The sequence below is a fragment of the Oncorhynchus kisutch genome, linkage group LG25 (genome assembly GCF_002021735.2).
Source record: "Oncorhynchus kisutch isolate 150728-3 linkage group LG25, Okis_V2, whole genome shotgun sequence".
Lineage (NCBI taxonomy): Eukaryota > Metazoa > Chordata > Actinopteri > Salmoniformes > Salmonidae > Oncorhynchus > Oncorhynchus kisutch.
Window position 1 is genome coordinate 18,862,272 of NC_034198.2, and position 26,492 is coordinate 18,888,763.

Genomic DNA, 26,492 nt, shown 5'->3' on the forward strand with positions numbered 1-26,492 from the left:
CTCTCTCTCCCAACATCTAATGTCTTTCCTCTACCCCTCTATCCGTGGCTCTATCTCTCTCTCCCTTCATCTAATGTCTTTCCTCTACCCCTCTATCCGTGGCTCTATCTCTCTCTCCCTTCATCTAATGTCTTTCCTCTACCCCCCTATCCATGGCTCTATCTCTCTCTCCCTTCATCTAATGTCTTTCCTCTACCCCTCTATCCGTGGCTCTCTCTCCCTTCATCTAATGTCTTTCCTCTACCCCTCTATCCGTGGCTCTATCTCTCTCTCCCTTCATCTAATGTCTTTCCTCTACCCCTCTATCCGTGGCTCTATCTCTCTCTCCCTTCATCTAATGTCTTTCCTCTACCCCTCTATCCGTGGCTCTATCTCTCTCTCCCTTCATCTAATGTCTTTACTCTACCCCTCTATCCGTGGCTCTATCTCTCTCTCCCTTCATCTAATGTCTTTCCTCTACCCCTCTATCCGTGGCTCTATCTCTCTCTCCCTTCATCTAATGTCTTTCCTCTACCCCTCTATCCGTGGCTCTATCTCTCTCTCCCTTCATCTAATGTCTTTCCTCTACCCCCTATCCGTGGCTCTATCTCTCTCTCCCTTCATCTAATGTCTTTCCTCTACCCCTCTATCCATGGCTCTATCTCTCTCTCCCTTCATCTAATGTCTTTCCTCTACCCCCCTATCCGTGGCTCTATCTCTCTCTCCCTTCATCTAATGTCTTTCCTCTACCCCTCTATCCGTGGCTCTATCTCTCTCTCCCTTCATCTAATGTCTTTCCTCTACCCCCCTATCCGTGGCTCTATCTCTCTCTCCCTTCATCTTACAGGTGTCAGAGCTCAGGCAGCAGCTTCGTATCCGGGGCATGCCCGTCTCAGGCACCAAGACAGCCCTCATTGAGAGACTCCGCCCCTTTAAGGACCCCACCTCAAGCCCCTCGCATTCAGGCTCCAATGACATCACCACGGTCACCTTCCCTGTCACCCCCACGGGGTCCCTGTCCTCCTACCAGTCCCCCTCCTCCTCCAGCGCCCTCTCCCAGGGGGGATATTACCCTTACCCCAGCACCTCCTCCACCCCACCCATCTCCCCCGCTTCCTCAGACCTCTCCCGTAGCGGCTCGCTCCCAGACAGCTTCAGCGACGTGCCCATGTCCTCTCCTCCACAGTTTGGCCTCCAGCCGTCCCCGGCCCAGCTCAGCTCTGAAGAAGGCCTGGGGGGAGGGGGTCTGAGTGGGGCAGGACTACGGGGAGGGGAAGGTGGAGGGATGGAGGGTCTGGAGGCAGAGAAGGATAAGATGTTGGTGGAGAAACAAAAAGTGATCGAAGAGCTGACGTGGAAGCTGCACCAGGAACAGAGACAGGTGGGTAAACGCACTGTTCAACTCAATAAAATGTTATTGTCCTTAAAGGGCCATTCAAGGCTAAGCTTACCTACTGTTAACACCCTGTTTCACAATAGGTGGAGGAGCTCAAGATGCAGCTGCACAAGAGGAAGCGTTGCCATGGCGCCACACATGAGGGTGTCCCGGCTCCGTCCCAGCCCCATCACCTGCATCTACAGCAATCCCCCTCGCTGTTGGGGCAGCACTTCTTTGGAGTGACTGTCAAACAGGAGCCCATGTCCCTCTCCTCCAGCTGCCCCCTCTCCTCCCCCAAGCACCTGAAGAGTCCTCCAGGAAGCTGCATGGAGGGGATGGGCCACTGCGGTGCCTCCCTGACCAATATGGGGGGCCCTGGTGGGCAACGATGCCTGGACTCAGTCCCCTCCTCTGGAAGTCCCTCTGGCATGTCTGCCTTCCTCAGCCCCCAGTGCTCTCCTCAAGACTCGCCCATCGCCAAGACCTCCAGCAGCTCCCAGCCTTCCTCCCCCAACAACCCCTACCTGCTGTCACCGCCGCTGGGCAGAGACGGCTGTAGCCACTCCCTCAACCAGACCAGCACCAGGCCCCGCAACATGCAGGTAGGCCTAAGGCAGAGCGCTTGTTATGAGTCTTTCCAAGAGACAATGGTCTACATGTACTTTATATGTTGGCTCTAAAATGTTCTTTATATTGTGTCCGTTGTAACTCTGTTCACATGACTATTGATTGATAGCTTGGTGGTCATGATAATGATGTATTCCCTCCTAACAGATTCAGCAGAAGAATGGAGGACAGGCTGTGAACTGCTCCTATCCCTCTGACCAGAGAGGCCTTCAGTCAGTGTTCCCCAACTCCACCGACAACGGCCTGATCCACAGGGTCAACACTAAGGCTAAGAACCCAAACATGCAGCAGAAGGCAAGAGCTATTATTCTGTCTAAACTTGGTCTGTAGCGGTTGAACATGGTTGTGTCACATGACTGGGTATCCACCATCACATTCACTTAACCATTTTTCTGCTTTCCATTCATTTGTTGCTTCTCTCTAAAACTTCCATCATGAGGTTCATGGTACTACTCTTCACAACTTAGCATTTCGGATTCAAGCAGATCTCTCCGATGAGCTCGCTAGCTCATTTCACAAGAACTCCACAGCCCAAACTTTTTTTTTAAGCATCTTGTTTTTATCAGGATGCATAGAGGTTTTCTTACATATAAGTTACCACACTATACTAAAATTCTAGCTCCATTTTCTTATCAGTAATACAACTTTTTCGCCTATTTTTTCATATAGATGGCAATATTGCCCTCTCCCCAGCACGTTGGCCAAAAGTGCCCGGTCTCAACCCCGGCCTTCTGTAGCTCAGATTCAACTGCATTCGACTCTAGACAGCCCCCTTGCTATGAGGATGCAGTCAAGCAGGTAAACTAAATTATACACCCGAACTCTGCTCCTGATCATGGCCGGCCAACTCAATTTGTTTCGTTGTTGTAACCTCTGTGGTGTCGCTTCGATTCCCGCCTTCTATCTAACTTCCTTCCTTCCTTCCTTCTCTCTCTCTCTCTCTCTCTCTCTCTCTCTCTCACCTGCTTTGCACCTCTTAGTTCATCCATCCATTGCTTTATCCATCCCACACTTTGCACCCTTGACCAAGTTTGACTGGGTTTCTTCAGAGCTGACTGCTTTGTGGTTGTGTCATTTTGAGTTGTGGTTGCCCCAAGTGCCTTATAGAACATTGTAACAAATATATCAATATCATAATGTTAAAATCTTCATCATGAAACATTATCATTGATAGCATTAAAAATCCCCAACATGGTGCTAAAACTGGGGACATGTTTTTCAGATTTTTTATTTTTTTTTACAAGGTGTTGATAAAGTACGAATGTATTGTTAATCACATTCTTATTTATTTTTTTAGCAACTGACTAGGAGTCAGCAGATGGATGAGCTTTTGGATGTGCTCATAGAGAGTGGAGGTGAGTGAACTGATTCTGAATCAGTCTCAATGTGTGCGATGTATATAATGTGTAGTCTTAGAAATTGGAAGGTGATCTAGCTGTCAGTGCATGTTGTTGCCATGGTTATGAATGAGCAATGGCTTTGTAACTGCAAGCAATTTAGTTTCAATCCCCTACATAAGGTACTAGTCAGTTTGCCTCCCTACATACCATCCATCACCGCTTAGTTAAGTAACTCCAGATTTCCCTCTTACATGGGTATTAAATCACACTCTGTGCTGTGACTCCCCCTCCCCCCATCCTCTTCTCTTCAAGAGATGCCAGCTAACGCCAGAGAAGAGAGGGAGAGGTCCTCTGTAACCAAAGTTGTGCCTCACATTACAGTTTCCCCCGGAACCACCTGCCTCGCCGTCCCAAAGTTCAACCAAAGACACTACGAACACCTGCCCCCCTCCCAGCTCAACTATGACCACACAGCCAATCACATTGCAGACAGCCACCTGGAGAACCTGCTGGGAAGCCCCCTAGGCCGAGGGGGCGAGGTCGCCCTTCTCAAGATGGCTGCCGAGGAAGCAGGGGAGGGGGAGGAGAGGGGTGATGGACCTGAGAGCTACCCCAGCACCAATCACCACCACCCTCACCAACACCCCCACCAGGACAAACTTCTCCCCAACAGGGACCTGATGGAAACACCAGCGCCTCTATCTGCCATCCACCCCATCAACGCCAAAGTGTCATCCGTGGCCGAGGCGCAGGGGATGGTTGGCATGACGTTCAGCGAGTCGCCGTGGGAGACGATGGAATGGCTGGACCTGACGCCCCCAAGCTCGGCTACGGGGTTCAACTCCGTCCCGGCCGCTGGGCCAAGCATTTTCAACACAGAGTTCCTGGATGTCACAGACATCAACCTGAATACAGCCATGGACCTTCATCTAGAGCACTGGTGAAACACCAGAGACTAGCTATGGAGCAGCTAGCCACTATCAGCTATCCACTAGCTGGCTAGTTACCTACAACAACAACAAAAACACAGCAGACGACTAGCTAGCTACTAGCTAGCTACCTAGAAAACACGAGACTATAGTGTCTAGCTAGCTCCCCAAAAGACAAAGGAGACTAGCTAGCAACTAGCATCCAGCTAGCAAAAAAATTGCTGGGTTGATACTGACCAGAGACACTGACCAGCAACTAAAAACACACAGCAGGAGACCAGCGGAAGATATCACACCAAATTCGCCTTGGTCCCAACACCGGTTCCAGAAAACCTTACAATGGAATTTTAAGTGCAACGATTTACCAAAGAACACAAGCAGAATCACACAGAAATGCCATATAGTTTTTTAAAGTTTTTTTTTTACATGATCTTTGTCTTCTTGGACAATGATGCGCACAACTACCGAAGCAGTATGACTCTGGATAGATCCATGACGGATGTTCATTAAATGAATGCTATGGACGAAAAAAATATTCCAACGTTGCCTTATGAGAAGTCTATAGGATTTATGCAAGTAGTTTCTTACAGTTGTAAGTGCTATGCCGCCTAGACTTGAAGACAAATATTTCGACAATCAATGTATTATTTGTGAAGAGAGTGTCTATGTTTGTATTACTGGAAACCAAAAGAAGACAAGCTTAATTGGATGAAATCGAATGCTAAATTTGTAAATATTATATGGTTACTGACAGAGGCAAGTTTAGGTCTGCATAATTGTCAGTGGTGTGGGAGAGAACACTTTAGAAACTATCACAAAGTCAAATGTATCATTTTAGTATGTAGTTTGATATTTTCAATGTAAATGTTTAAAATCTCACATTTTGCGCCTTGATTATTAGCCTAGAAGATTGTCACACTTTGCTTAAGCCTAGAATTTATTTGCAGGGAAAGCATTTAGTTTGCCATTTCATGCAAGTGCTCGTGTAGGTTTCTTCTCACGCTGAACTGGTATATTTATTCACAATATTATATTAAGATTAATACTTAGCTTTAGTCTGAAAACCCATTTGTCACAGTTTCGATAAAAGGGGCAGTGTCTTCAGATGCAGTAATGCATGGATTGTAGGAAGAGACAGCAATATTTCACTCAGTTTGTGCCTTAAACACTTCACAATAAGAATCTCTTGGCATTTCAAACATGAAGCATTTCCTGACTATGTCCCCTCACACCAAACAATGTAGCCATTACTTGGGCCACAAAGCATCCACAATAATTCAAGACCTGGTACTCTACAGTGCATGGTTCACCACTTTTATCACACTGCTTTGATAAATCATATTACATTTTTAGTGCAAGGCTCCAGCTTTTTAGTCACAGCCAGGAAGTCTGAAGTATGGCAAGAAAATCAGTCTAAATTTCATCTCTATTTTTTTCTTTATCTACAATAAATTGTTTTGTATTTGAGCTTTGGAAAATTCACCAGTTTATATATTAGTGAGCATCACTTAGTTATTTATTTTTTCATTTTTTATTTTATTTATACGTTGATAGAGTATATTTATTTTTGACATTCCTTTATGATAAAAATGGGATTCTTGATTTACAAACTCGTATGCCGCTGTTTTGATCTTGCATTGTTCTTCCCAAAACGTTGAAAAAAGATGCCTGTTTGAAATGGTATATGAATTGAACCAAATCATTTACAAAGAAAAATATATTTTCTAAAAACAGTGTTGTCAGTTTTCCATGGAGAACCAACATGATATAAAAAGTACTGCATATATGCAGAGTAAATATCCATTCTTACCAGCACTTGTGAATATCAAAATGTAATATATACAGAGTTTTGACTATCCTGTGAATCTAGCAGAGAATAATCTGTGTTCAATATGTTACATAAAGTATGTGTAACCTTTCTACAAACGTGGTACTAAAGCCACCATTACACGCTGCAGAGGTTTGGGGTAGGATCTGTACAATGATTTTTGAATCCGGAAGGAAAAACATGTTGAAAATACAAGTTTACTGAAATGTATTCATGAAAACTGTGAATATAGCTCAAATAACTACCCATCTGCAATAGATGTATATGACGTCTATGGCTAAACTAAATGGGACCGTTCTTGTAAGGACACAAATTGAGACGTTAGAACAAGTAAGCATAACTATGGGTATGATTTTAATCATGTGACTACCAGATTGACTGAGATTTTGTGATGACACTGAAATGGGAAGAACTTTCAAAACATTAACTCAGACTTAGTCTAGCCATCTGTCAGATTCGGTTCAGTATTATTGTTATTTTGACCAAAGTGAGGTCATTTCCCTCAAATGCTCTTTAAAAAATATGTGTTTTAAGTAGAAGACCCTTATTCTCTGTTACTTCTGAAGTAAGCCGTGGCACCCTTGTGTATAGGTTTTCTGTGGTTGCAACCACCCACGTTGTCACCCCAGATGAGTCAAGCCATGTGTTTTTTTTTTTTACATACATACATACATACATACATACATACCAACCACACACACACACACACACACACGAGTATACAAAACATGAACACCTGCTCTTTCCCTGACAGACTGACCAGGTGAATCCAGGTGGAAGATATGATCCCTTATAGATGTCACTTGTTCAGTGTAGATGAAGGGAAGAAAACAGGTTAAGCCCTGAGACATGGATTGTGTGTGTGTGCCATTCATAAGGGGAATGGGCAAGACAAAAGATTTAAGTGCCTTTGAACGGGGTATGTGCCAGGCGCACCGGTTTGTGTCAAGAACTGCAACCACGCCGGGTTTTTCACACTCAACAGTTTCCCATGTGTATCAAGAATGGTCCACCACCCAAAGGACATCCAGCCAAATTGACACAACTGTGATAAGCATTGGAGTCAACATCCCTGTGAAACACTTGACACCTTGTAAAAACAAATAACCAATACAAGCACAGAAGACAATACATGCTCCCTATGTCCTCACTCGGCCATTGAGCATTTCCAACATTGATGCCAGGTAATGTGCCCCTACAGCAGCTTTACCTAATGTTGAGGGGTGATTTTCCTTTCTCTTTTTATTTTTTAAATCAATTTTTTTACATCTGACAAAAAGCTTCCTTATTGCTTGGCCACTGAACAGCTTTACCATGTAAACCAATGTGTCCACACCACTGCATTGTTGTAGAAGAGAAAGCAATAAACTGAAACACCAATAATCAACGTTTCTATGTTGTACCTTTGTCTATGATGACAGACAGATCACCCAGGTTCACAATACAGCATTTGTATTTCCTCATTGTGAACTTTATTTTTTTTTTATACCCTTGATAAAGATACAATATAATACTCATTGCCATTTATCTTCTTATAATCTAATATCAACATTCTAATAAATTGCAATTTATACATGTACTCCTCCATAATATATTCACCAAGTAGCCATAAGTGTTCCACATCCACAGAACACATGGGTGGACCATCAATAAAATCTTTTCACCCACCCTTTAGTTGAAAATAGCATATGCTTCTCCAGAGGGATGGAACATTTGGAACAACGCAGATAGAAATGGAATGAATAAAGCCGACTCGATCCCATGCGCCACACAACAGGGAATCAGATCAGGTCTATGTAGTACTTTTCTATCTGAATGTTCTGTACCGTTCCGTGCTCCTGGATCAGCTGCATATGTAAGCAACATTTCTGTACTGACCCGACATATTTCCAAGGGGGCATTTTCATGAAGCACAATCAATGAGATAGCCAGCTACCTTTTCTAAACGTTCAGGAACAACTGTGGACTTCTCGAGTTCTTAAAAAGACATCACATACAGTAACCTTGGAGTTACATCTGAAAGTTTGTCGAAGTTATCTGGCAAACACATTGACCATCCTTGGTGAAGCACAGCCCAGGTTGGTCGTCATTTAACATGCCGATGCTGAACGCCCTCCTCAACGCCACATACACACGACAGGTTCAATAGCTAGCTAACTCCACTGGGTCTTTGTTTTGGCTTCGTTACATTACGACACACTGAACGTGGCTTTCTGAGCAAACATAAAGAGTACACTGTTGAGGTGCGCCCTACGCGATGCCCAAGGGGCGGCGAGGGAAACAGAACATTCCATCTCGAGCCAGGCTCGAGTATTATTCCGAGCCACTGAAGAACATGCCGACTGATCTATTATTGGCTGATCTTACAGCTCTGTGATCAGGAGGGATGGGCAGATGGATTGTACAGTGCTGTAGTATAACATGGGAGTTAGGATCTTTTCTCCACAGACCTGGTCAGGCAATCAATGTATATCTGGCATATTCAACTTGTGATGCCTTGCAAAGTGGTAGGTTATGCAGCTCGTGACCATGCAGATCAGACCATCGCGACTGGCTGTAAATCCGTCCACTTGGCAACGTGTAGCAGGTTGAGAACAACGTAACTGCTCCAGCAAACTTTGCTGTGTGCGTCTGCACTACTAACTACTGAACAGAACTGGTGTATAATAGCAGACTGTTTTGAGATGTACATACAGATATACAATTGTGGACAAAAGTCTTACAATCCTACTGTAAATTTTACATTTTGCAGAGTGGAACAACATTTAGTTTTTTTTTTTTTCGTTAATTATGCGATGACAGAACAGTCATACTGTAAATTGCATATTAAGAAAATAAAGCCACATTAACACCATCGATTTGTGTTTCAAACTTTTGCATCATCAGACCCATTCATTTACAATGAGTGTAGGTGGCCATAACATACTGTGTGATACGTGCGTCTCACTTAGACAAGTCTGTCTGCATACATCTGTACATTTTCTGACGACATAGAAGTGAGCACACAAACAGTCCATCACATACAATCCAAATATAATACTATTTTGTTTATGTTATGAGCATCACTTTCCAACATGTTTATTTGGTAACTTCTGTATTCGTTTACATCGCTTTTCAAGTATGTGTGTGTACGTAAATATATAGTACCAGTAAAAGTAGAGACACTTAAAATACATTCCAGGTGACTACCTCATGAAGTTGGTTGAGAGAATGCCAAGAGTGTGCAAAGCTGTCATCAAGGCAAAGGGTGGCTACTTTGAAGAATCTCAAAACAAAAAAACAAAACAAAATATTTTATTGTTTAACACATTTTTTGGTTACTACATGATTCCATAAGTGTTATTTCATAGTTTGATGTCTTCCCTATTATTCTACCATGCAGAAAATTGTTAAAATAAAGAAAACCCTTGGAATGAGTAGACGTGTCCAGACTTTTGACTGGTACTAATATATATATTTATATACATACACACACACACACAACTGTACATATACAGTATATGTACTCTAACCCTTTTTTCTAGCACATAAAAAAAAGATGAACGTCGTACATACGTTGAGCCAACTGAATGTCTTCAAGTTTAGCTGTCTGAAGATGGGAGGATAATCTAGATATTTTAATTGACATTGAACAAGCGTGTGTGTGTGTGTGTGTGTTATCGTATTGCACAGGGCGATACATTTTTTATATGAAATTGTTCTCGTGTTCTTTGGAACATGGAAACAAACAGATGATACTATTGTAACTCTGTATCCGAGGGCTAAGATGTCATGCAGTGTACTGTTTCCTCCCCGGCATGTGTGTTGCGGTGTAAAGTGTCCCCCCCGTCAGTCCAGGTACATGGGTGAGATGGGAGACGCTGGGATCTGGTCCAGGATGCGACACACGTAGCTGGCCACATCCACACACCTCTCCTCGTACATCAGGATGAACGGGTGTTTCTGGAGGAGACATTACCTCAGTCACAAGTTCAATATGGCCACTGAGAAACTACACTGAACAAAAATATAAAATCGCAAGATGTAAAGTGTTGGTCCCATGTTTCATAAGCTGAAATAAAAGATTCCAGAATGTTCCATATGCAAAAAAAATATATCTATTTTGCATTCAAGCCGTTTTGGATCTATTCCTTTTTTTGACAGTGTGCGGGTCCATTTCTTCCACTATTCTTATTTTGGCTCCTACGCACCTTGGACACTTTTCAGTAGTAAGGAACCTTAAAAGAGCACAGACGGCTTCTGATTATTTCTGAAATGAAAGATCGCAGAAATTTTCCATACGCACAAAAAGCTCATTTCTCCCAAATTTTGTGCACAAATTTGTGTACATCCCTGTTAGTGAGCATTTGTCCTTTGCCAAGATAGGTGTGGCATATCAAGAAGCTGTCAGGTGTGGCATATCAAGAAGCTGATTAAACAGCATGACTATTACACAGGTGCACCTTATGCTGGGGACAATAAAAGACCACTAGAATGCACAGTTTTGTCACACAATACAATGACACAGATGTCTCAAGTTGAGGGAGCATGCAAATGGCATGCTGACTGCAGGAATGTCCACCAGAGCTGTTGCCAGAGAATTGAATGTTCATTTCTCTACCATAAGCCACCTCCAATGTAATTTTAGAGAATTTGGTAGTACGTCCAACCGGCCTCACAACCGCAGACCACGTGTAACCCTGCCAGCCCAGGAACTCCACATCTGGCTTCTTCACCTGCTGGATTGTCTGAGACCAGCTACCCAGACATCTGATGAAACTGTGGGTTTTCAAAACCGAAGGATTTCTGCACAAACTGTCTCAGGGATGCTTATCTGTGTGCTCGTCATCCTCACCAGGGTCTTAACCTGACTGCAGTTCGGAGTTGGACTATATTCCACAGGCCACAATCAACAGCCAACAACTCTATGTGAAGGAGATGTGTGACACTACACGAGGCAAATGGTGGTCACACCAGTTACTGACTGGTTTTCTGATCCACACCCCTACTTTTATTTTTAAAGGCATCTGTGACCAACAGATGCATATCTGTATTCCCAGTCATGTGAAATCCATAGATTAGGGCCTAATGACTTTAAAATGTACTGATTCCCTTATATGAACTCAGTAAAATCTTTGACATTAGTGCATGTTGTGTTGATATTTTTGTTCAGTATAGCTCAGGCTTTACAGTTGCCCACATAGCAGACAATAGACAGTGAAATCCAAAAGGCATATAACATCCCAAGTCCTACCATAGAAAGACAAACTTACCAGGAGCTCCTTGTACTTTGGCCGTTTTGACTCATCCTTTGTAAGGCTGTAGAAAAATAGGGGGGGGGGGAGAAGCAATTATATATACAACAAACAGCAATATACTGCTGTTGGATAAACAGCACTGTTGCCTTTTCACCATTCTACCAGTAGAGGGCATAAATGAAAAAGCCTCTAGGTGACCGTCATTGTGCAATAGCATATCCAGTGGTAGACTGCTTTCACCAGAGGTGATACTCACCATAAGTTGACAAAGTTGATGAACTTGGGGGAGAACTGCCTGTCTTCAGAGTTGCAGAGCTGCGGCGGCTCGCCCTTCACCACCTGGGTCAGCTGATCAAACACACTATTCCACTTGGGGTAGGGGAACCTGCCGGTGGCAAGCTCGTACTGAAGACACACACAGAGACTGGCATTAGACAAAGAAAATGTGTATTACTCATTGGCTACCACCACCACCAAGGGTTTAGAATTAGTTAAAAGATGCACTATGCAGAAATAGCTCTGCAATTTCCTGGTTACAAAAATTCTAACGGTTTCAGTTTGTGACAAAAACAAGCTAGTGTAGAGAATCATTGTACCACCTAATACGCTGTGAAATATCTATTCCATAATCGTAGCTGATGTACAAAACTGAAAGTAAAAGACACAAAAAAAGAAACTTAAGGGAAGCATCAAAATATTGAACATAGAACAGATCTACTGCTTCTCAGATTTTAATGGGAATGAAAGCTCTATAACTCACATTTCTATGTGAATTTGGTCATCGAGGCACCCAAAAAGTTACATATTGCAGCTTTAATAGGTTGATGTCAATAAAACTCAACCGTGCAGCTAGGCAATAATATATGTTTGGCAATATAGTAAAGCCATTTTTCTCCAGTCCCATTGGTCAGCATCAAATCAATGTATGAATCATCTGAATGAGATAATTACCAGGGTTATCCCCAAACTCCACACGTCTGATCGGACGTCGTAGCCTTGTCTGGAAGCACTGGGGTCTATCCTCTCCGGCTGGAGGACAAAAACACAACTTAACCAACATTACACTTATATACGATATACTGGGCAATTCAGGAACTGAATCCTAGCGAACATTGTAGTGAGATTCACACAAAAATTCAAGTTACCCAGGCGTCTAACTACCGTACTTAGTATTTGTTTCAAACAATATAAAGAAAGAAGTGCCCGTTGTCATGTAAAAATCTTCCCAGCGTGAAATAGTTCCCAATCGTTCTGATTGTGTTGTGATTGTAACGTCATGCTGTAAAACTTCTCCCAGCGTGAAAATGTTTCCAGTTCAATAATTGCATGTGCGTCTCTTTACATGGATGGCTGAGCTTGTGCGGATGTTTCTCTCACACCCTCCCGTAGTGCCAACGTCTTTGTAATCGCAAAAATGATTGGTCACTGTCAATACTCCTGGCAACCATGGATTGGCAGATGTATTAAGCAAATGTGCGTGCCCACAGAACAGTTTTTCCCCAGAGGTCGAGAAAGGGTGTGAGAAAAACATGTTGATCAGCCATCCACATAAAGAGCTGCGCGTGCAATTATTGAACTGGAAACATTTTCACGCTGGGAGAAGTTTTACAGCATGACATCACAACACAATCAGAACGATTGGAAACCATTTCACACAGGGATGATTTTTACATGACACCCGTCTCAACCAGACTTACCGCCATGTAGGGTCTGCAGCCTGCGTCTCTGGTCTTGGCTATTGAGTCCACCAGCTGGCCGCTGATGCCAAAATCACACAACTTGATGTTGCCGTTACGATCCATGAGAATGTTGGAAGGTTTGATGTCTGGGAGAGCACACAAACATAAAGGTTTTAAGAGTTCATGCACCAAACATAGCTGTGAGAATCATTTTTACACACATGGCCAAACTGCAAAAGATGTCTGACAACCAAGACTTACCTCTGTGAATTATTTTCAAGTTTTCTTTTAAGTGGTTCAGTGCTTTAACGGTCTGTAAAAAGAAAAGTCAACATTTTGTTACAATCTAATGTATCTGTGACCAACAACTGCATTCATATAAATATGTTATAAACAGATAATATTTCACAGTAAATAAAAACATTTAACTCACTGCTAATGTGATTTTGCCTAATATTTCCTCTGGAATGACGTCATCTAACGAACAATATACATATTTGTAGAATTTGTCGAATGAGGTAGACATTAGTTCCATACATATCCAACAGTCGCCCTAAAAAGAAAGAGATTTCATTATTGATCACAAGTATGCTAAACAAATATAATTGAAACAAAACAACGTTTCCAGTCCCGACCCAACATTTGATTATTACTTCTGCCCCAGAACAGAACCTCTCTAATTAGATATTCTAACTGCTCTTATATTCTTCAGGATCGGTGTCCCGTCCACGAGATGGTTGAGCTAACGTAGGCTAATGTGATTATCATGAGGTTGTAAGTAACAAGAACATTTCCCAGGACAGAAATCTTCAATTCTTGTTAATCAAACTGCACTGTTCAATTTACAGCAGCTATTACATTGAAATAATACCATGCTATTGTTTGAGGAGAGGGCACAATTTTGAACATGAAATGTTATTAATAAACAAATTAGGCACATTTGGGCAGTCTTGATATAACATTTTGAACAGAAATGCAATGGTTCATTAGATCAGTATAAAACGTTGCACATACACTGCTGCCATCTGGTGTCCAAAATCTAAATTGCAACTGGGCTGGAATAATACATTATTGCCTCGCCTTTGCATTTCAAAATGATGGTACAAGAAAAATATACAAAATAATGTTTTTTTTTGTATTATCTTTTACCAGATCTATTGTGTTATATTCTCCTAAATTCCTTTCAAAATTCCACAAACTTGCTTCAGGGCCAGAGCTACAGGCAGTTAGAGTGGGTATGTCATTTTAGGCGAACATTGGAGGGGAAAAGGGGCGGATCCTTAAGAGCTCCATACAACTGTACGATAGAGACAGTCACTACTCCTAATACAGTCAATTCAAAAAGTATTCAGGCCACTAGTCTTTTTCAACATTTTGTTACATTACAACCTCATTCTAAAATGGATTAAATAGTTTTTCCCCCTCATCAATCTACACATTACTTCATAATGACAGAGCTAAAACAGCTCTTTTGCAAATGTATTAAAAATAAAAAACTGAAACATCACATTTACATAAGTATTCAGACCCTTCACTCAGTATTTTGTTGAAGCACCTTTGGCAGCGATTACAGCCGTGAGTCCTCTTGGGTATACACACATACACATCTGTATTTGGGGAGTTTTTCCCCATTCTTCTCTGCAAATCCTCTCAAGCGCTGTCAAGTTGGATGAGAAGCATCGCCTGAAACCTAAGTCCGGGCTCTGGCTGGGCCACTCAAGGACATTCAGAGACTTGTCCCAAAGCCACTCCCGCGTTGTCTTGGCTGTGTGCCTAAGGTCGTTGTACTGTTGGAAGGTGAACCTTGGCCACAGTCTGAGGACCTGAGCGCTCTGGAGCAGGTTTTCATCAAGGTTCTCTCGGTACTTTGCTCTGTTCATCTTTCCCTCCATCCTGACTAGTCTCCCAGTCCCTGAAAAACATCCCCACAGCATGATTCTGCCACCACCATGCTTCACCGTAGGGATGGTGCCAGGTTTCCTCCAGACGTGACACTTGGCATTCAGGCCAAAGAGTTCAATCTTGGTTTCATCAGACCAGAAAATCGAGTTTCTCATGGTCAGAGTCCTTTAGGTGCCTTGTGGCAAACTCCAAGCAGGATGTCATGTGCCTTTAACTGAGGAATGGCTTCCGTCTGGCCACTCTACCATAAAGGCCTGATTGGTGGAGTGCTGAAGAGATGTTTGTCCTTCTGGAAGGTTCTCCCATCTCCACACAGGAACTCTGGAGCTCTGTGACAGTGACCATTGGCTTCATAGTCACCTCCCTAACCAAGGCCCTACTCCCCCAATTGCTCAGTTTGGCCAGGCGGCCAGCTTTAGGAAGAGTCTTGGTGGTTCCAAACTTCTTCCATTTAAGAATGACGGAGGCCTCTGTGGTTTTAGGGAACTTTTTTGGTACCCTTCCCCAGATCTGTGCCTGGACACAATCCTGTCTCAGAGCTCTACAGACAATTCCTTCAACTTCATGGTTTGGTTTTTGCCCTGACATGTACTGTCAACTGTGGGACCTTATATAGACAGGTGTGTGCCTTTCCAAATCACATCCAATCAATTGAATTTACCACAGGTGGACTTCAAGTTGAAAAGACAGCTCAAGGATGATCAATGGAAACAGGATGTACGAGCTCAATTGCGAGTCTCAGAGCAAAGGGTCTGAATACTTATGTAAATATGGTATCTGTTTTTTATTTTCAATTTGCAAAAATGTCAAAATCTGTTTTCGCTTTGTCATTATGGGGTATTGTCTGTAGATTGATGAGGGATTTTTTTAAATTTTAAATTCAGAATAAGGCTGTAACAGGGCCTCCCGAGTGGCGCAGCGGTTCAATCCCGTGCTGTATCACAACCGCGCTCTAGGGCGGGTGTTAAAAAGCGCGGTTAGGCGGGTCATGTTTCAGAGGACGCATGAGTCGACCTTCAACTCCCGAGCCCGTCGGGGAGTACCAGTGATGAGACTAGACAGAAAATGGGAAGAAAAAGGGGGTCAAATATATATTTTTTAAAGGTTGTAACGTAACAAAATGTGGAAAAAGGGGTCTGAATACTTTCCGAATTTACCGTATATAATATAACAGTCTAAACTCTCTGAAGAGAGTTCCGTAAACTGGGCGATACTACCGAGTGCTGAAGCGTGTAGTGAGTAAAACTTGTCCTCGGTTGCAACGCTCACTACCGTGTTCCAAACTGACCCCTAGAAGCAATGTCAGAACAAGAACTGTTCGTCTGGAGCTTCATGAAATGGGTTTCCATTCCGAGCAGCCACCTAAATTCTAAGATCATGCACAATGCCAAGCGTTGGCTGGAGTGGTTGGACTCCGCCATTGGACTCTGGAGCACTGGAAAGGCGTTCTCTGGAGTGATGAATAACACTTCACCATCTGGCAGTCTGACGAATCTGGGTTTGGCGGAAGCCAGGAGAATGCTACCTGCCCCAATGCATAGTGCCAACTGTAAAGTTTGGTGGGAGGAATAATGGTCTTGTGCTGATTTACATGATTCGGGCTACGCCCATTAGTTCCAGTGAAGGGAAATCTTAATGCTTGAACATACAGTGACATTCTAGACGATTCTGTGCTTCCAACTTTTTGGCAACAGTTTAAGGAAGGCCCTTTCCTGTTTTAGCATGACAATGCCCCCATGCACAAAGTGCGGTCTAACCAGAAATGGTTTGTCGAGATCGGTGTGGAAGAACTTAACTGGCCTGCACAAAGCCCTGACCTCAACCCCATCCAACACCTTTGGGATGAGTTTGAACGCCAACTGCGAACCAGGCCTAGTTGCCCCAACACCAGTGCCGACCTCTCTAATGCTCATGGCTGAATGGAAGCAAGTTCCTACAGTAACGTTCCAACATCTAGTGGAAAGCCTTCCCAGAAGAGCAGAGGCTGTGATAACAGCAAAGTGTCCACATACTTTTGTATAATATAACAGTCTCACCTCTCTGAAGAGAGCTCCGTAAAACTGGACGATATAGAGACAGTCACTACTCCTCATCACCACGTCTAGATCCATCAGCAGCTGCTTCTGCTCCTTCTCATCCACCGTGGAACGGATCCTCTGAGGGAGACAGTGACAACAACCAAACATGTTCAGCAGAAATAGGGGAAACTATCAACAGCTTAGAGGTCAGTTCATAGGACGTACTAGTCATCACCTGATGAAGACCATTATGGTCAAAACATTGTTGTATTACTAGGTCTAACATAGAATGGTTCTGGAGGAGATGGCTGACGTTTTATGGGCTCCTAACCAATTGTGCCATTGTGTGTGTTTTTTATTTTGTACATAATGTTTCTGCCACTGTCTCTTATGACCGAAAAGAGCTTCTGGATATCAGGACACCGATACCTCACCTCTTAATGGACGAAGATTCCCTTTAGAGCGTCGGACGCGATTTACTTCAGACACCTGACAAGGCCCAAATCCCCGTCATTCGCAGGAGAAAGAGATAACGGGGACGTAGGTCGGGGTGCCTTTTTAAGGATCTGACAGCGAGGGGGTAATCTACCTGTACCATCAGTCCTATTAGCCAACATACAATCATTAGATAACAAACTAGACGAGCTACGACCACGAATATCCGACCAACGGGACATTAAAAACTGTAATATCTTATGTTTCACCGAGTCGTGGCTGAACGACGACATGAATAACATACAGCTGGCGGGGTTAACGTTGCATCGGCAAGATAGAACAGCTGCCTCCGGTAAGACAGGGGTGGCGGTCTGTGTCTATTTGAAAACAACAGCTGGTGCACAAAGTCTAATACTAAGGAAGTCTCGCCTGAGGTAGAGTATCTGATTAGAAGCTGTAGACCACACTATTTACCAAGAGAGTTGTCATCTATATTTTTCGTAGCTGCCTATTTACCACCAAAAAACGATGCTGGCACTCAATGAGCTGTGGCCGGGGACTTTAATGCAGAGAAACTTAATTGTGCAACCAGAGGAAAAAAACCCTAGACCACATTTACAGAGACACGTACAAAGCTCTCCCTCGCCCTGCATTTGGCAAATCTGAACATAAATCTATCCGTCTTATTCCCGCTTACAAGCAAAAACTAAAGCAGGAGGCGCCAGTGAGTCGGTCAATAAAGAAGTGGTCAGATGACTCAGATGCTAAGCTACAGGACTGTAATATGTTCCGGGATTCTACCGATGGAATTGAGGAGTACACCACATCAGTCACTGGCTTTACCAATAAGTGCATCGACGACGTTGTCCCCACATTGACTGTATGTACATACCCCAACCAGAAGGCATGGATTAAAGGCAACATCTGCACTGAGCTAAAGGGTAGAGCTGCCGCTTTCAAGGAGTGGGACTCTAACCCGGACACTTATAAGAAATCCCGCTATGCCCTCCGACAGATCATCAAACAGGCAAAGCGTCAATACATGACTAAGACTGAATCGTACTACACCGGCTCTGACGCTAGTCAGATGTGGCAGGGCTTGCAAACGATTACAGACTACAATGGGAAGCAAAGCCGTGAGATGCACAGTGACAAGCCTACCAGATGAGCTAAATTACTTCTATGCTCGCATCGAGGCAAGCGACACTGAAGCATGCATGAGAGCATCAGCTGTTCCGGGCGACTGTGTGATTACGCTCTCCGAAGCCAACATTCACAAGGTCGCAAGGATAAACGGATTACCAGGACGTGTACTCTGAGCATGCGCTGACCAACTGGCAAGTATCTTCACTGACAACCTCTCCCTGTCTGAGTCTAATACCAACATGTTTCAAGCAGACCACCATAGGGCCTGTGCCGAAGAAGACTAAGGTAACCTGCCTAAATGACTACCGACCCGTAGCACTCACGTCTATAGCCATGAAGTGCTTTGAAAGGCTGGTCACGGCTCACAATGCCATTATCCCAGAAACCCTAGACCCACTACAATTTGCATACCACCCTAACAGATCCACAGACGATGCAATCTCTATTGCACTCCACACAGCCCTTTCCTACTTGAACAAAAGGAACACCTACGTGAGAATGATACTCATTGACAACAGCTCAGCATTGAACACCATAGTGCTCTCAAAGCTCATCACTAAGCTAAAGACCTGGGACTAAACACCTCCCTCTGCAACTGGGTCCTGGACTTCCTGACAGGACGCCCCCAGGTGGTAAGGGTAGGTAACAACATCTGCCATGCTGATCCTCAACACAGGTGCTACTCAGGGGTGCGTGCTCAGTCTTATCCCCCTCAGGAGACTGGAAAGATTTGGCATGGGATCTCAGATCCTCAAAACGTTCTACAGCTGCTGCATCACTGCAACCATTATGGCAACTGCTCTGCCTCCGACCGCACTACAGAGGGTAGGCACTACAGAGGGTAGTGCGAACAGGCCAGTACATCACCGGGGCCAAGCTTCCTGCCATTCAGGACCTCTATACCAGGCGGTGTCAGAGGAAGGCACTAAAAATTGTTGAAGACTCTAGCCACCCTAGTCATAGACTGTTCTCTCTGCTACCACACGGCAAGCAGTATCGGAGCGCAAAGTCTAGGTCCAAAAGGCTTTTTAACTGCTTCTAATCCCCAAACCATAAGACTCCTGAACAGCTCATCAAATGGCTACCCAGACTATTTGCATTGCTCCCCCCCGGCCCCCTCTATTACACTGCTGCTACTCTGTTTATTATCTATGCATAGTCACTTTACATCTACCTACATGTACATATTACCTCAATTACCTCAACTAACCGGTGCTCCTGCATACTGACTCTGTACCGGTACCCCCTGTAAATAGCCTCGCTACTATTATTTTACTGCTGCTCTTTAAACGTTTATTTTTTACTTAACACTTATTTTTCTTAAAACTGCATTGTTGGTTAAGGGTTTGTATATAAACATTTCACTAACATCTACACCTGTTGTATTCGGCGCATGTGACAAATAAAATTTGATTTGACCAAGAATCAAGACGATATTTTACAAGCTTTCCTATTCATTATGCATCCTCCTTGAGATGGGCACATCTAAACCAAACTGTCACACACAGATCCATGATTTATTTACATGGACAGAGCAATTTACGAGGTGGGTAGACTACAGTATATCAATGTTACTATTCAGCCTGTAATGGCTCAGTCAGTGAGGATGAGAGCAGCTGGTGTGGTCACCTTGACGGCCATGATCTGTCCACTGGGTTTGTGCTGCATCTTGTTGACGGAGCCGTAGGCCCCGCGGCCGATCTCCCCCAGGTCCCTCAGGTCCTCGGCCGTGAAGTCACAGGCATTCTCTGTAGAAATCTTCAGCTTCCCCGACGACTCGATACTGTGTGTCCTCATACGCTCTCTTTAGGGGAGGGAGAGGAGAGAGGGAGGTAGGGAGGGAGGGAGGAAGAAGAGAGGATAAAAAGAGGGAAAAATGTGGGGAAGGACAAAGATGGGGTAAAGTAGAGGGAGGAGGGGTAAAATAGGAATATAGGAAGATAGAGAGACGAAGGGGAGTGTGTTTGGGGCAGAGAGGGGAGAATACATTATACATACATGAGGAAGTGATAAATAATGCATCAAGTCCCTGAGCCGCTAATCTTATTTGGAGACATTTAGAGAATGCCTCCACCTCGCTCCTATTGCATTCAAGTATCACGTTTTGTCACAAGTACAGTGAAATGCTTAACCTGAAAGCCCTACCCAACTGCAGTATTCAATATCCAAAAAGTATAACTCATTTAAAAAAAGCATGAGAAACAAGATATTACTTCTGGGTTATTTCCTCAATAGCAGAGCAGACTGAAGAAGATGCTGACTCATCCTGCACAGACATTTTACTGCATTCTCAGGCCTGAGAAGAAGAGTGCTTTAAACCCTGTTTATACCTGCACACAAACAGTACCCTACAGTGTGTATGAAGATGATATTTCCCTAGAACAGAAATCACCAAACAGAAATACCTAACCTGTATAGAACTCACAAAACGTTCTAAACTAGGCCTAGGACTATCAGGACTCAACAACCCTTTCCTAACACCCCTCTTACTGACCATTAGATTAGCACTAGGATAAGGGTGTGTTTTGAACCCGCTCTCCACAGCACTTACATGTGTGGGTTCTGGAAGGAGGGGGCAGTTGAAGGTGAGGGATTGAGGGGCAACCTGGTAGCTGGCTTCACTGGAGGGTTGGCGAAGTTCAGCTTCAGGGCTTTACGTTTACCTGGCAGAGAGACAGGAGGAAACAGACATGTTCGTACACGACACATGCTGGTTCGGGAGAAGGAAAAAGGGTGAGCATGTAATGATACGTTGGTGGATGGGACACAGAATACAAATGATATGGGGTTGTAAGAGAACAGGATGAATGAACATGGAATAAATAGATTTCAAAATATGATGAGATCAGTTCGAACTCGTTCAATAAAACTAGTAAGTGAACCCCACTAACTCATGCTAACCAGGAGAAGTCCCTGAGTAAATTTAGTTTCAGTGTAACTTGAGTGAGAAATTCAGCAAATGAAGGTATCAGTAATGTTTCAGGAGACTGGAAAATAATACACTACATGGCCAAAAGCATGTGGACACCCCTTGAAATTAGTGGATTCTGTTTCAACCACACCTGTTGCTGACAGGTGTATAAAATAGAGCAAACAGCCATGCAATCTCCATAGACAAACATTGGCAGTAGAATGGCACATACTGAGGAGCTCAGTAACTTTCAACATTATACCGTCATAGGATGCCACCTTTCCAACAAGTCAGTTTGTCAAATGTCTGCCCTGCTAGAGCTGACCCAGTCAACTGTAAGTGCTGTTATTGTGAAGTGGAAATGTCTAGGAGTAACAACGGCTTAGCCGCAAAGTGGTAGGCCACACAAGCTCACAGGACGGGACCGCGGAGTGCTGACATGCGTAGCACGTAAAACTCGCCTGTCCTTGGTTTCAACACTCACTACCAAGTTCCAAACTGCCTCTGGAAGCAACGTCAGCACAAGAACTGATCATCTGGAGCTTCAGGAAATGTGTTTCCATGGCCGAGCAGCAGCACACAAGCTTAAGATCACCATGCGCAATGCCAAGCATCGGCTGGAATGGTGTAAAGCTCGCCGCCATTGGACTGGAGCAGTGGAAACGCCTTCTCGAGTGATGAATCATGCTTCACTAACTGGCAGTCCGATGGAATAATCTGGGTTTGGCGGATGCCAGATGACCACTACCTGCACGAATGCATATTGCCAACTGTAAAGTTTGGTGGAGAAGGAATTATGGTATGGGGCTATTTTTCATGGTTCGGGCTAGGCCCCTTAGGTCCAGTGAAGGGAAATCTTAACGCTACAACATACAATGACATTCTAGACGATTTTGTGCTTCCAACTTTGTGGCAACAGTTTGGGGAAGGCCCTTTCCGGTTTCAGCATGACAATGACCCTATGCACAAAGCAAGGTCCATACAGAAATTGTTTGTCGAGATCGGTGTGGAAGAACTTGACTGGCCTGCACAGAGTCCTGACCTCAACCCCATCCAACACCTTTGGGATGAACTGGAACGCCGACTGCAAACCAACATCAGTGCCCAACCTTACTAATGCTCGTGGCTGAATGGAAGCAAGTCTCTACAGCAATGTTCCAACATCTAGTGGAAAGCTTTCCCAGAAGAGTGGAGGCATATTATAGCAGTAAAAGGGGACCAACTCCATATTAATAACCATGATTTTGGAATGAGATGTTCGACGAGCAGGTGTCCACATACTTTTGGTGTAATTATAGTGTCACTGCCACATGCTCAGAGAGACAGCCTCCCCATACCTTTCAGGCTTGGATTTGCCGGATATTGACAGAACACAAGCACGAAGCATTATAAACACAAGCAAAGTGCCCACAAATGCAGGGGCTCCCACTTGCCAGGAAATGCAGACAACACCCCAGTGTCATTACTGAATTACCACTACAAAATTAACCCAACATGAATTGATTGCATTGCAAACCTGCATGCACTGGGAATCCATTTAAGACATTTCCATAGTTTGTTTAAATTGTGCAGTAGCTACAGTAACAGACTTGTCAAAGAGGAAACCTACCAACACCCTCAAAACATAATATGATGTCCAAACGGGACAGCAAGATATAATCTATTCCATACTAACATAGTCCGTATCTGTTAACTCTTTAAGTGCTAAATGTTTCTATCATGGTCTTTTATCAGCCTATACATAACAGGAAAAAAAACTGTTAGGTACTCAACTATATGATAATGTTGAAGATGAGATGGGAGCGTGGGGTCTTCTTTGACATACAGAGTAGAGTGACCTACAGGCCCAAATCAGAGGTGCAGTACTAGTGGTCCCATTAGCCATTATGCCCAGGTGCAAATGAATCCTCACCCAAACAAAATGCTCCACCGTGGATTAGATTAGTCAACAGAGAACAGTAGACAGACCGCCCCACTACCAGAGAACCACACAGGCTGCATCTCAATAGTCTAGAGTGGCTTCCTCTCCTTGTCTCCTCTCCCACCTACCTTGTATCCTATCCTTCACTGCTCCGACAACACATACTAGGTGAAAGAGATTTGGTTGATGCCCAACAAATATTTACTGTCAACTGTCCAGTCAGTGCAGATAGAGGAAAGGAGACACTTCAGACTATTGGATGCACCCACAGAGAGATAGAGGGTTGTTGTGCTATGAGAGAGTGCTAATGCTTACTTTGGGGCACTCCAGACAGGCTTATCTGAAACCCTAAGGTAAAGAAAAGACATTTTACTACATTTTGGCTTTGCGCTCTTTTACTGTAAAACATGGGAGTGTTTTCCAATAGGTTTCGAAAAAAATAAATGGGCTAATCTGGTTATCCCTGTGATTATGAATTTAGCCTGTTAAATTTAGCAACAGTTGCTGTTCCGCAACAGTGCAACATGTAGTTGAAGATTAATACATTGATTCTGTGTGATTTTCAGGTGGATAGAGAGTGAGTTAACAACAGGAAGATCTATGTCATCTGGATGGAAGTCGTCAATCTACTATGACTGCGCAACCCTAGCTTTCAATGGCAAATGAGGGCTGGTTGTGTTATTCGTGTATTTATGCTACCCTACAAATATTTGGCCATCTAAGATATTGAGCCTCATATTAGGCTACAACAATGAGTTTATTTCAGGAGCTATGGAATGGTGGGAAATCTCTAACCTAGGACCCATACCAGTGAATGGAAACATACAGAATGGGGAACTCAATGAGGAAATCCAAATCAAAAAGGGAAATGGTGACTGAGACAATGGTAAATCATATTCCACTAAGATGAACAGAACATCGCATCAACAACAACCTAGTAATATTCTACTGAAATCCTATTAAAAAAATCTATAGTACCTGTTTCGTTTTGACACCTCCAGCACGTGTTGATTTCTGAAATGTTTCAAATAAAGCGGAACATTTGCGACAGACATCTACAACTGCATTTGTCAAAGTAGGCCTAGATTAATAGCACTAAAACACTGACCACAGACTGCAACATTACACAACAGTGACAATTAAGCAATAAGGCACGAGGGGGCGTGGTATATGGCCAATATACCACGGCTAAGGGCTGTACTTATGCACAATTTAGCACCAAGTGCCTGGATATACACACAGCTAAGTGCTATGTTGGCCATATACCACAAATCCCCGATGTGCCTTATTGCTATTATAAACTGGTTACCAATGTAATTAGAGCAGTAAAAAAATACATGTTTTGTCATACCCGTTGTATACGGTCTGATATACCAAGGCTGTCAGCCAATCAGCTTACAGGTCTCAAATCACCCAGTTTATAATAAACAATATAGCACTGACATGTCAATGCCAATTATGTCTCAATATTTCCAAGGGAAAATATACATAGAAACAAAGTAATTACATTTGTGATCATCTACATGTAAAATTAATTCGCTTAACAAAACAGTAGTACATAGCCTATATACGTTTGGTGAAAGACAACATCAATTTCTCAATCTGGTACTAGGCCCTGTCTTTAGTGGTGGATGCAGCGACTAACTCGACTAAAATCGATCAATGGAAACTCAAATGCTGTGAAACGTCCGTAACTACAATGTAACAATTGTCAGATGGCGCGATCACGTGTCAGTAGTTGTAACATTGTTACAGTAGACTGCGCAGAAAATTACAATGTTGCAACAAATGGCCGAGGCGCTACATTTAGCAGCATATAGCTAGCTGCATCTCTTCTATGTAGCTTAGCCTCGGGGCAATGGTAGCTAGGCTAGCCAAGTCATGTTTTTCAGCAGCTAAATAACTCTGATCAAGTAGAAAATCGACATTTCGGGCATCTGCTCTTACCTTGCATGTTGCTGACGGTGGTCATGTGTTGTGTTTGCGGGTGATGATGGTGCGAGGTGGATCCTGCGATGTTGCTGTTGGAGGTTGTGGAGTTGCTGTTGGAACTGGGAGACGCCATTGTTGTGTTCGATTCCAGCAGCGCTCAGGCTGCAATGCAGGCAGAGTAAACTTCGCCCTCTCTCGCTCCACACGGGACACTGCGCCAGCCGAGCGAACGCAGCACTGCATACGACGGCCACGTCTATGGATGTGCTATGGCACCCGATTCTGCACCATGGACACTCCTGAGTCACGGAAGACAGTGCGTAACAGTTAGCCTACGCCAGATGGGGCGGGGGTTTCCATTGGGCTGGTATAATGGGACGCCCAGCAAATACTATATATATACACTTTTTTTATTTAACCAGGCAAGTCAGTTAAGAACAAATTCTTGTTTACAAGATGACCGGTTGTGATGCAGCCTGAATTCGAACCAGGGTGTCTGTAGTGACGCCACTCGGGAGCCCATATTTTTGAGTTGAGTAATCCAGTTGATATGGCTACAGGGAAGGCTATGTACATAATCATTTATTGAATGGGGGTTATGGAGACATTGTAAGGTTGGCTCAGGGCCAGCATAATATTGTCCTTGTAAGTAATGCTCAACGCAGTTTCCTATGGGCGTTTGTCTGAAGCTGGTGTGAGGTATGACAGGTCAGTGGAAAGATAAAATATAGTGTAGCAACCTTAACACAACATCTAGCAACCTTGTCAAGAGGTTTGTACCTCTTGGTGTAATGGTTAAGGTGTTGGATTGACAGTCACATGTCCCAGTCTAGGGCTATACTCCAGATTCACTACATTGGTGTGAGAAGTGGGATGTATACGCGAGGAACTTGATATGTAGAGAAGCAGAATAGAATAGTCTGGGTAGGCCATTTGTTTAGCTGTTCAGGAGTCTTATGGCTTGGGGATAGAAGCTGTTTATGTCTTTTGGACCTAGACTTTGCGCTCCGGTACCGCTTGCCGTGAGGTAGCAGAGAGAACAGTCTATGACTGGGGTGGCTGGAGTCTTTGACAATTTTTAGAGCCTTGCTCTGACACCACCTGGTTTAGAGGCCCTGGATGACAGGAAGCTTGGCCCCAGTGATGTACTGGGCCGTACGCACTATCCTCTGTAGTGCCTTGTGGTCAGAGGCCGAGCAGTTGCCATAGTGATGCAACCAGTCAGTTTGC

At 43.8% G+C, this 26,492-nt stretch overlaps 2 protein-coding genes across 11 annotated transcripts in view; one reads left to right on the forward strand and one right to left on the reverse strand.

The window, feature by feature from the left end:
* myocd (myocardin) overlaps positions 1-7,464 on the forward strand; it is a 146,478-nt gene extending 139,014 nt beyond the window's left edge. For 5 of the 8 annotated variants that reach the window (XM_020460896.2, XM_031804554.1, XM_020460898.2 and 2 more), the window contains 6 exons: positions 827-1,360; positions 1,459-1,959; positions 2,132-2,278; positions 2,654-2,782; positions 3,282-3,339; positions 3,637-7,464. In XM_020460896.2, the coding sequence (XP_020316485.1) occupies positions 827-1,360; positions 1,459-1,959; positions 2,132-2,278; positions 2,654-2,782; positions 3,282-3,339; positions 3,637-4,268 (2,001 nt within the window). In that variant the 3' untranslated portion in view covers positions 4,269-7,464. The remainder of the gene's footprint in view (positions 1-826; positions 1,361-1,458; positions 1,960-2,131; positions 2,279-2,653; positions 2,783-3,281; positions 3,340-3,636) is intronic. The other 3 variants (XM_031804552.1, XM_031804553.1, XM_031804556.1) reach the window with 3 other exon arrangements.
* map2k4b (mitogen-activated protein kinase kinase 4b) lies at positions 7,264-25,628 on the reverse strand. Of its 3 annotated transcripts, XM_020460457.2 has the most exons (13): positions 25,278-25,628; positions 24,309-24,344; positions 23,646-23,678; positions 21,050-21,161; positions 20,128-20,302; positions 16,936-17,055; positions 13,431-13,550; positions 13,259-13,310; positions 13,016-13,143; positions 12,270-12,347; positions 11,575-11,723; positions 11,334-11,379; positions 7,264-10,023 (listed from the first exon to the last, which is right to left on the reverse strand). In XM_020460457.2, exons 1-13 carry the CDS (start codon positions 25,393-25,395, stop codon positions 9,910-9,912), a joined length of 1,281 nt encoding a protein of 426 aa, XP_020316046.1. In that variant the 5' UTR covers positions 25,396-25,628; the 3' UTR covers positions 7,264-9,909. The 3 variants fall into 3 exon arrangements, with proteins under 3 accessions (XP_020316046.1, XP_020316047.1, XP_020316048.1); XM_020460458.2 differs by lacking the exon at positions 23,646-23,678; XM_020460459.2 differs by lacking the exons at positions 23,646-23,678; positions 24,309-24,344 and having other exon boundaries at positions 25,278-25,620.
* Between the last annotated feature and the right edge of the window lie 864 nt (positions 25,629-26,492).

Excerpts from the sequence above, each read along its gene's own strand:
- map2k4b (XM_020460457.2), bottom strand. The coding sequence starts at position 25,395 with ATGGCGTCTCCCAGTTCCAACAGCAACTCCACAACCTCCAACAGCAAC. Across the intron at positions 21,162-23,645 it reads CCTGTCTGGAGTGCCCCAAA|GTAAACGTAAAGCCCTGAAG; the intron begins GTAAGCATTAGC and ends TCTCTCTGCCAG. Across the intron at positions 13,144-13,258 it reads CTTGAAAATAATTCACAGAG|ACATCAAACCTTCCAACATT; the intron begins GTAAGTCTTGGT and ends GTGCTCTCCCAG.